The sequence below is a fragment of the Aptenodytes patagonicus genome, chromosome W (genome assembly GCF_965638725.1).
Source record: "Aptenodytes patagonicus chromosome W, bAptPat1.pri.cur, whole genome shotgun sequence".
In the NCBI taxonomy this organism is placed as follows: Eukaryota; Metazoa; Chordata; class Aves; order Sphenisciformes; family Spheniscidae; genus Aptenodytes; species Aptenodytes patagonicus.
This window is the reverse complement of record NC_134981.1, coordinates 13,425,709-13,436,904: the sequence shown is the minus strand read 5'-3', so window position 1 is coordinate 13,436,904 and position 11,196 is coordinate 13,425,709. Positions and strand designations below refer to the sequence as shown.

The window sequence follows — 11,196 nt, the reverse complement described above, 5'->3', positions numbered from 1 at the left end:
TGGAGCCCTCAGCATAAGAAATGACCTTTAACAGTCCCTTCCAACCCAAACTATTCTGTGATTCTCTGATTCTATAATTATGGGACTTGAAGTTAGGCTTCCAAGTCTCTAAAAAAGCACTCAGGCAGTCAATAGCTGGATTTGTATACCATTTAAACTGCGTGAAAAAGTTTGATGTCCTTGATACTAGAGGAAAAGAGAAAGTAATTGGAATGCCTGCTGTTCTTCAAATTCCACCTTCATGACACCTATTAAGAACAAACATAAACACTTGCCACCTCAGTAATACCATATTATAATAATATTTATATACATTAGCTTTCTTCTGCAATACTTGCATTCTTCATCCAGTCCTTCATCTTCATATTGAGCCGAGTCTACTCATCAGTCTTCCCTTAGCTTGATCTTTGGAACACTATAACCAATTCCACAAATTTTCTCATAAAAGTGTACCTCTTTCACCAGCTGAATATTGTAATTGTGTGAATGACAAAGTCTCTTACTGCAAATGTTTGAATTGTCACTTAGCTATCACATCAGAATCCAAATAGCTCCACTTGCCTTTCAAAATGACAATATCTTATTTCCTCCAGTCAATCAACTTCTGTTTCTTTGAGATTACTCACTAATTTCACAGTAAAGATTTTTCATTTAGCACTAAGTTATCTCAAAGAGTAGGAGTTAAAACTAGCTCACACTCCTGGATTTTCTGCACATGCAAAACAGACTTTGGGAAAATTTGTCTCATGTGCATGCAATGGCCTGAAACAGCACATATGGGATGCCCACTAGTTTAGATGTTCCCCTAAATGCATGGGGAATGTGTGAGGTATTCTTTTGTAATTGCTACAATAGCACTGAAATACTATATAATACTGACTAAGAAATCTAGTTTTCCCAAAGAATTTCTGAATTTTTTAGCTAATGGGCATTGATACAGTGAAACTAAGCTTTGTCAAAGCATGTCTTCAAGATAAGCTTTTATCTTTACAGCACTATGAAGCCAGAGTGGTCTTAAATGTCATCACCATTCTCAGCTGCCCTGCTGTAATGGTATCTAAAGCCACAGAAGGTAGAATATGCTTGTGCATCTTTCGAATTCCCAGTTGGAAGGATCCTTACTTTGAAACGATGTGAGAGACTTTCATTAAATACATCTGGAATCTCGGCTCTCACATGAGAACTAGAAAGTGGTCCAACTTTGAAGTTAATTATTTTAACATTTTTTCCTAATTAAAGGGAAGTTTTGGTCAGAAATACATCTTTTTTCCCCCCATTTCCATAGTCCTGTAACAAAGGTGCTTTGATTTTGCTTCAAATAGGGGTGGTGGTGATCTTTGATCTATAGATGAACATAGGCAATTTTAGCCCAAAAGGAATTTGTTTTGAGAAACTACTATTAAAATAGCAGTTGAAAAATAATACAAACTTAGTTCTAATTGGTGCTGCTTAGAGTGTTATGTAGTTCTAGAAGCACTTTAATTTTGAAGGATGTGTACTAGAAGAGTTCAGCCTGTCATATGCATTTTATATTCCTATAAAGATATTTCGAAATCATATAAGCAGCATTTTTTTTGTCCACAGATTTCAATTAGTAAAGATGATAATGACTTTTCCCTACTGCATGTATATATGCTATGGGTTGCTTTAAATTATCATCTGGCAGCTGTTGTAACATATAATGTTTTAAAATAAGCTCAAGACATATGTCATAAAATAATGAACATCTTTTCAACAGTTAAGATTGTATCTATTACATTATGTGGAATTTTACATGGAGCATACGGTCCCACTGATGTTACCTAAGCTGGCAAATGCTGTGAACTGTACATAAATAAAAAAAAATCTGTAAACATAGAAATCTGAACCCAAGCAGACAGGAAGAGGCTGACACCATCTCTTTACCCATTAAGTCAGTCAGAGAAAGACAGTGTAAGCATGAATATGACACTGTCTTTTTCTCCAATGAATATCTAATATGACGCTTGCTGTGAAGAATAATGAACTTTTAAACTTTTTAAATGTCTTCTAAACAGAGCTAGGCCAATAGAGGGTGAAAAGATCTTCTGGAGAGATCTATTCCTTTCATTTCTGAAATATCCCATATATTTTGGGTTAGTCTATTAACTTTGTCAATAAAAAGGTGGGTTCCAGTACTAGTCAGAGCTTTAGGTAGTCATGAGAGAGTGAGACAAAGTCCTCACTAAAGTTCTTTTGTGGATCTTGCCCTGAGTCACAAACAAAACATGTGGCTAGGCAGGGAATTAAACCTTAACTGGTTAAGCATGGAGATATTCCTATTTGGGTGAAACCTGGTCCTCAGCCTCCAAGATCAGCACCAAGAAGAAGGGATATGTCTTGTTCAAAATCTGTCCCTAAATTAAGAGAGACATTGGCTGACTCTGCAGTTTCTGCAGAAATTTTAAAATTTTAAAATAAAACAAATTGTTTAGAAGAATCATTTGAAAGGCATGTTGTCTGCCCTGTACCAGTTAGCTAAGAGTAGAGTGTGTATCTTCTTCTGTACAACCTAATATACTGAGGAGTACACTACAAAACCAAGAACCACTTTATTTATTATGCAGGTGTACGATGTGATGTTTAGTACAATGGAGCTTCAGTCTTCCTCCAAGGTCTTGAGATATTATTACAAGAGGAATACCTGATATTGATTAATAACTTTGTTTTTCACAGCTCTAGAGACTCTTTTCACTGTGAGCTTTTCAGAACTGACTTTAACCTGTTTTCTGTTGTATCTTTGGACTAACTTTCTGAGAGAACTGGAATGGGAAATCATCAATTCTCAGCATGTCCTCAGATGTGCCGAGGGTCTGCCACCACTGCTCTAGAATCTGAAACTACAGTATCTTTTGCTACTCAGCCTACAACAAAACCCATGTCTAGTTGTGGCTCCCTTTTGAGGTTTCCTAATTTGAAGGGCTTTAATCTCACTGTCTCTTCCTTCTAAAAAAAGCTGCAGGTCTCTGAGAAGGTGCATGGTGCCAGCACCATAGCACAGGCATGAAAGAAATGGCTTAGCAGGTGCAAGGGCTGAACACTTTCTCAGCAGCTGCAGATCCGGCAGTGATTCCCATGGGACACAGAGCAACCCCCACCATGGCCAGGTGAAGCAGACTCAGACCTTATACTTCCTGCTGGGCCTTGGATAAGATATTATTATGTGATCCCTGTGATCCCATTTGGGCTGTGCCTGCACTTCTGGTGAAGGTTACTGAAGTGTGTGCATTTAAGCAGCTTCTACGCTTGTATACAGGAGATACTGAGCCTGCCCAGTAATTAATGTCTATGCAATATCATCTCTGAGTGAGTACATTTGACATACTTTGTCTGATTTCTGAGTTTCAGAAACATAGAATAATTTCTATGTCATCCCTCCCTATAGAGTAGGTTCAATAAGGTGAACTGCATTAGTTTCTGAACTACCTTTGGGCTTCTAACTAACTGTCTCCAGTGACCTTCATGTTGGAACTGAGATGCAGCTTTTTTTTTTTCTAGTTTCAATTTTAGAGATCTATTGTGAGGCTATGACATTCACTTTAGTATTTGTGTTGAGCATTTTAGGCAGGGTATGAGGCTGTCAGTGTAGTTGCTGTAGAGACATAAGAAGGCAATCAGCGATCTCCCAGCCATAGAAGGACTGACAACACCTACCTTGATCCTGGTCAGGGGACTTCTGGTCTGGCACTGAAAGGGTCAGACAGTGAATACTCTGACCAGGAACAGGAATAGAGGGTCCCTGCCTTGGGCCAGGAGTAGGAAAGGGATGACCGGGTATACTGGACTGTGTGGATTCGATGGCCTGGCACATCAGACCCACAGGAGTATAAGGCTTTGGTAGACACTGGTGCACAGTGTACGCTGGTGCCATCAGGGTATAGGGGCACGGAGCCCATCTGGATCTCTGGAGTGACAGGGGAATCCCAAGAATTGTCTGTATTGGAGGCTGAGGTGAGCTTAACAGGGGACAAGCGGCAAAAGCACCCCATTGTGGCTGGCCCAGATGCTCCGTGCATCCTTGGCATAGACTACCTCAGGAGAGGGTATTTCAAGGACCCAGAAGGGTACCGGTGGGCTTTTGGTATAGCTGCCTTGGAGATGGAAGAAATTAAACAGCTGTCCACCTTGCCTGGTCTCTCGGAGGGCCCTTCTATTGTGGGGTTGTTGAAGGTCGAAGACTAACAGGTGCCAATCGCTACCACCACGGTGCACCGGCGGCAATATCGCACCAACCGAGACTCCTTGATTCCCATTCATGAGCTGATTCGTCGACTGGAGAGCCAAGGAGTGATCAGCAAGACTCACTCACCTTTTAACAGTCCCATATGGCCAGTGCAAAAGTCTGACAGAGGGTGGAGGTTAACAGTAGACTATCATGGCCTGAACAAAGTCACGCCACTACTGAGTGCTGCTGTACCAGACATGCTAGAGCTCCAATATGAGTCAAAGGCAGCCAAGTGGTATGCTACAACTGACACTGCCAATGCAGTTTTTTCAATTCCTTTGGCAGCAGAGTGCAGGCCACAGTTTACTTTTACGTGGAGGGGTGCCCAATACACCTGGAATTGACTGCCCCTGGGGTGTAAGTACAGCCCTACCATTTGTCATGGACTAATCCAAACTGCACTGGAACAGAGTGATGCCCCATAACATCTACAATACATTGATGACATCATCGTGTGGGGCAACAAGGCAGAAAGAGTGTTTGAGAAGGGAAAAAGAGTGATTCAGATTCTTCTGAAAGCTGGTTTTGTCATAAAAAGAAGCAAGGTCAAGAGACCTGCACAGGATATTCAGTTCTTGGGAATAAAATGGCAGGATGGACGCCATCATGTGCTTATGGATGCGATCAACAAGATAGCAACTGTCTCCACTAGCTAACAAGAAAGAAACACAAGCTTTCCTAGGCGTTGTGGGATTCTGGAGAATGCATATTCCAGGTTATAGTCAGCTTGTGAGCCCTCTCTATGATGATAACCCACACCTCCAGATCTGTGTACCAAAGCAACTTCCAGAGGTATGGATGTATTTAACAGCGAGTTAATCATGTGTGTTTTCACGTATGTTTCTAGCTGCCACTGAAACCATGCGATAGATAGTATGTGGAGGACCTGGTTAATCAGTTATGCAGTGCATTTGTGCATTTTTCAAGTCTTTATGCTCTTATTACCTTGTTGTGCTAAGTGCTTTATAGACATTGAGACAGTCTTCTGAACATCAAGTTGGTCATCTTTGTGCTTTAGATAAAATGCATGTTGTTTCACTTAATTAAATGGAGTTTTAACTTCTTTTATGCTTGTACTTGTAAGTGGAAGCAAGAATAAGGAATGTCGTGTGGAAGGTTCTCGCCTCAGTGGAGGAGAATAAGATGAGAGAAATGAAGAAGAAAGGAATGGAGTGAGAGAGAGCATGTATAATCTGAATGTGAGCTCTGTTACCCGATAGCACTGCTTAACAGTTATTTTCTTGAATGCCGAGTTTTCTGGAAGCTGATTCAATATTCTCACGTTTTCTTGTAGGTTTATACAGTGGTAGTTGTGTAGCCTGTAAGGGTCTCTGTTGTCCAAATTCCACCACAAACAGAAAACTGTACCCCACTTTCTGTAAATGCTGAACATTTCTTGCTAACTTGATTGTATGGTTTGCTTAGGTTAGTACTGTCAGATGTTACAAACCTTGGCATTTTGGAACAACTGCCTAGGCAATTAAAAATGTTACATAGGCTAAAACACTGAAAACCTGTAAGCTCACTCTGCTTGTTCAAGTTAGTTTATTGACTGCTGATAGAAATGTTTTTGCTCATCTTCTGCAGAAGCAGATTCTGGTCTTGAAGATAGTACCAATTGGCAGCTTTGTTAGTACCATTTCACACAATGTTGTTTGTATAATGCAGAAAATTCAGACATCAGTATAAGATGCGTGTACTAGCACTCATCACAAGACAAGAAGTTCTGTTGCAAAAATATTATGGCTATTGATTTCAGTTAAAGTTATATATACAGTGTATGTAAGCAGGACTTGCACCTTCTGTTGTCTGACCTGAAAGTGGCATATTATGTGAGGCCTGATGTCGAAAATGTGAATTACATCATGGCTTTTCTTCCTTTAAGGTTGTACTGCTGAAGTCAGATCTTGGAGATGTTCCCGTTATTGATCACAAACCATCCAAACTGCCGTTGTTCAAAAAGCAGTATGAAAACAAGGTAATTATAGGTAAGAGTTTCTAGTCATGAAACGTTAATTACTTTTTTGTGTAACCCCCCCCAAAAAAACCAAAACCCAAAACCCCAACAAAAAACAAAACCCCAACAACCAAAAAAAGCCCCCAACAACCACAACAACCCCACACCCTCCCAACAACAAAGCCCCCCCAAACAACACCACCCCCCCAACAACACCCCCCCAACAACAACCCCCCACAACAACCTCCAACAACAAACCCCCCCCAATGACAACAAACCCCCCCTAACAACAGCAAACCCCCCAACAACCCCCCCCAACAACTCCCCCCAACAACAACCCCACAACTCCCAAAAACAAAAAATAACCCCCCCAACAAACATCAACAAAAACCCCTCAAAACAAACCCCCCCATAACTTTCTCCTCACATCAACAGAGAAAGCATTTATATATTTTTATATATAACTAATATATATTGTATATAAATCTTTATTGAGATTCCATGTCAGGCGATAGGGAGTAGCATCCTTCTGTGTGTATGGTACTCTGTGTCTCCAGATTCACTTGAAGGAGTTGGACTGAATAGAAAATTAGCAGAAAACCGGCTTTGAATTTTGATACATATCCTTCAGAGACATTTTAGTATGTGAACTCTTGCCTTTTGGACTTGGCCAAGCCTTCCAGCCTCACAGAGAAATGGAGGAATTTCAATGTTTATACAGATCTACAGTAGAGGTTCTAACTTTCTGTTGTTTGGTGTCTGATAGTAAAGATGTGTTTGTATATATAATAAAGAGCATTCTCTGACTGACTCAATTTTTTTCTTTTTGGGCAAGACAGGATCAAAGGTAGCAGATTCATGCTGTTATGGACACACCCAGTTTCATCTTATTCCTGATAAACTAAAAAGGGAGAGGTTTGTAAGACCAAATCTTCAGGATCAGATTGAAATTGTTTATCGAGCTAATGGTATTGCAAGTCTCTTTGCCTGGACAGCAACACAAGCAATGTATCGAGGTGAGACAGTCAACCTGTTAAATTCTTCCCAGTGATGAATGCATACTATAAAGTTCTCTAACCTTTTCTCCCCACCACCTTTTTTTCATGCTTTTTCTTCTGAAGACCATCCTTTAAGTATGTTTTCAAAAACTTAATTGATCCAATGAATGAAGCAGAGCATATACAACTGAGTTATTTAAGACTGTCTTTGAGTACTTTGACTCAGGGAGAATTAATTATGCAGAAAAATATTTTTTCATATATAACACTAAACCTGTGCAAAAACCTCAATCTTGCATTCACTTGCTCACTCCACATTTGTTATGGGGAAAGGTGGTAGGTCTCAAGCAGTTGTTGTTTTTTTTCCCTGAAACAACTAAGCCACTTAGCCCCTTGTTTCAGAAATGTCAATTCTATGAAACTACAATCAGTGAAAGAAAAACGTCAGCAGCCTTACTTCAGGATTTTATGCCTATGTTTGTCTAAAAATCCCAGAAGACCTGGATGGATAGACCAGATCAGTCTTTTGCTTATTCATGTAAATATAATTGTTAGCTAGTGTTGCTAGAAGATACCTGCTGGTTTGTAGTTTCACTTGTGAAACAACACATTGAAGAAAATCCTTTGACTAGGACGTATATTGCTGGCTCTGCATCAAATTTTTTATGTAATGGTATGTTAGAAAGGTTGACTTTTTTTTGTGGACATAAAACATTGAAGTCAAGTAAGTCTTGGCTTCAAAGCTGGTTACAGTTGTAAGCACATTATGAGTTAGAAGGACAGCATGATTCAAATCTATGAATTTTTTTTCTTTGTTCTGTAAGTTTCTAGTGGTGTTCATTGCACATGATACCAAATATCTTTTAAGAATATCACTGTGTATGCTAACACACATCATAAATATGTAAAGAAAATATTTTTAAAAGACTATTAATGCTCAGTGGGAGTTGTTTGAAGCATTAATTCTTATTGACATAGTGTTCTTGGTGTTGTCTGGCAGGTTACTATAGTCAGTTATGCTCATGCATACATATGCATGCTTCTATCATGAAACAAATGTTCACTGCCCTGTAAAAAGCGTAGAATAGTCAAAAGACATTTTCCCTCAGATCGCTTGCAGGACTTGGATGCATTAATAACTTACATATGTAATTTTGAAAAGTCACTTTGCTGATCAGTTTGTTTTTTTCAGTCAGCATGTGTTAACATTGTGATTGATGCCCAGCTTTCATAGGGAACTGTGTACAAAATGCAAATATGCCACTGTGTCCTTGATCTTGGAAAGATCCTTAATTGGTGCTTGTGTTTTATATCTTCATAGTTAGTCTGTATGAAGAATGCTTGCGTTGTTAAAGCAGACAGGACTTTTACCCCTATTAAGTGGCTGCTGCAGTTCCCAGTATTTTTCTGTATTTCAGGATTGGGGTTTAGATGTGTGTGCTGATAGGAATTTTGAGTCCTGTATAAGTAGTGTGGTTTCTTTATTTTGTAGGATTCTGGAGTGAAGTAGATGTGACCTGTCCTTTTGTATTGCAGGCAGTAGTGACTGATGGAAAATACTTTGCTTTCTTTTGTTACCAGCTAAATACTTTAGCACTAACTGTAGAAACTATTCAAAATAACCCTTGGAAGAATATCTGTTGGGGTACAGACAGTAAGCCATTATATGATGTTGTGGAAGACAGTAGTGTGAAAGGCTTTAATGATGAAGTTCTGCTTCAGTTGGCTTGTTTTCTGTTAAACAGACCAAAAGAGTTGTAAATTATTAAACAATAAAGTATTTCTGTTTATGTGCCTGAACTTCATTGTAACTCCATGAAGTATGGGCTCGAATATGCCTTGTTCTTAGTCAAATATTTGTCTAGCAAACACTATATACATCTTTCATGATCTTTGGGCATTATTTCTGAATTTTAAATGTATGACATTGTACACTGAAAAATAAATGTCTAGAATACCTTAATGTGTTTTGTATGTTTACTGTTAGAAGCGTATTGCACTAATTCAAAGCTATTGTGAATACCTTCTTTTAGCAGATCCATAGCTCTGTGTTGAACTGTCATAGCAAAGTATGAATTCCTATGACAATCTGATTACTTCACTAGGTAACTGCTGCCTTGGTATTCAGGACCAGTGAAAAATTTCTAATTTTGTGCCTGAAAAGAAATTAGTTGTATTAAAACCTTACTCATTCTAAAGAGAAAGTGAGCTCAGAATAAAAAGTGTTTCTTAAAAGTGAATGGTTGGCAATTTAGTTACATAGCAGGGGAAATTTTTAGACATTTATTGAGCAGTAGTATAAACACAATGAAACTTGCTTCAAGACAAAGATTCTATTCTATGCATACACATTTTTAAGCTCTCATCTCAAGAATCACAGAAAGAACTCTCAAATGCTTTTGGAGTCTACATGTTTTCCCTTTAGCTTGGGACCTTGTTTTCAGCTGTAGACATCTTGAGGATGTTTTCATTGCTGATATTTGGATGTCTTATGGCTATTTTTAGTAGACCACAGCTGAGCTCAAACCACAACTAGGATCTCTGATTAATAAGATACAAGATGTAAGGACTGTTTAGGAATACTTACTTATCAACAAAGTATATCTCATTTTGAGGTAATTAAACATGCCTAGAATTTTACATAGTTCCATACACTGCAACTGACATTTCTTGTAAGAGTCAAGTCCAGTTTGTTTTTAAAGAGGGAGTACTGAATCATATGTGACTCTTCTTGAAATACTTGCCTGCACATTCTTCAGCCTGAGCAATTGGGGATCCTGCTTCCTGTTGTAAACTGGCTTACAGAGTATTTTGCTAATGAAAGATGAGGTAGTTGTAGAGACTTATTTAATTGTTACTTTGCTATGTTGGAATGAACTATAGTTGCCACATTTTCCACCAGCAGAGGATAATCTAGATAAGTAGGATGTGCATGAGTACAGGTTTCTTTTTAACAGAAGTAAAAAGTCCTTAAGCACTCTTTTTGTCTTAACAATGCTTGAGTATTACTAGTTCTGATCACTGCTGATCCTTGGATCAAAAACCTGCATGTTCAGAGTAGGAACAGAAGATAAACTGCTGGGTAGGCATGTTGATTGTAGAGAATGACCTGTGACCTAGTTTAAAAGTGAGTGCTTAATATCTGTTTTCTGGTGTGATAAAGGGATGATGCAAAATGAATGAAAAGATATTAAAAAAAAAAAAGTTCAAAAAAAGTTGGGTATTCTGACCCTGCAGATAATCTTTACTGTTGGTGCGATATGGGTATTACCTTCAGCTTGAAATTTTATGTTTTGCATACAAGTAGTGGCTGTGGAAACCTGACATTATGTTGTAAAGTCAAAGAAAATCCTGCTCCCAGGTAAACAAAACCTCATTTTTCTGTGCCTTTGTCTATCTTGAGGTTTCAGCTGTAGTAGAACAAGTTCAAAGAAGGGCTTTTTTTTCCTTTATACACCTTTACTAGTGACTGATATATCACTGTAGTTGTGTAACCTGGTAGAAGAATCCAGTGTTGGAGTGAGGGAGGAAGGGAAGGTTTATCGTGAGCTGGCTATTTTGTAATTGCAAAGTACCAAGTTCAGCTTTCTGCAGCTGTCTCAAAAGGCAAGGGGAGACCCTGGAAAACCAGTGGGTGGCACTGTTTTACCTTCTACTGAAGAAAAAATGGAATGGTCTTTATTCTGCTTTTTTGTCACTGACTGGCAAAGTTGAGATATCATAATACATGCAATTTTCTACAGCAATCTTTCATCTTGTATTCATCTGTTCAGGGTGTTTAATGCTGCTGTACAATGATAAAGCCAAAAGAAAGCTCTTTTTTTTCTTTAAAGATTGTATAGCTACTAAATGTTTAAAAGTAGAAAACTTAGAAGCTGCAGCATTCGTATTCTTGAACTTTGCTCAGCAGAAACTTCTCGTGATTCTACTCCTTTCAATCTCATGGGAGCAGCGTTCCTTAGCATTCTATTTTGTTGAGTTTGCTGTTTAAAAGAAAC

General features: G+C 38.7%; 1 protein-coding gene across 1 annotated transcript; it reads left to right on the top strand.

Moving 5' to 3' along the window:
• Positions 1–4,945: 4,945 nt before the first annotated feature.
• On the top strand, positions 4,946–8,959 carry LOC143172167 (large ribosomal subunit protein mL65-like). Its single transcript, XM_076361422.1, has 4 exons — positions 4,946–5,035; positions 6,129–6,231; positions 7,040–7,216; positions 8,691–8,959. Exons 1-4 carry the CDS (start codon positions 4,946–4,948, stop codon positions 8,957–8,959), a joined length of 639 nt encoding a protein of 212 aa, XP_076217537.1.
• The last annotated feature ends 2,237 nt before the right edge of the window (positions 8,960–11,196 follow it).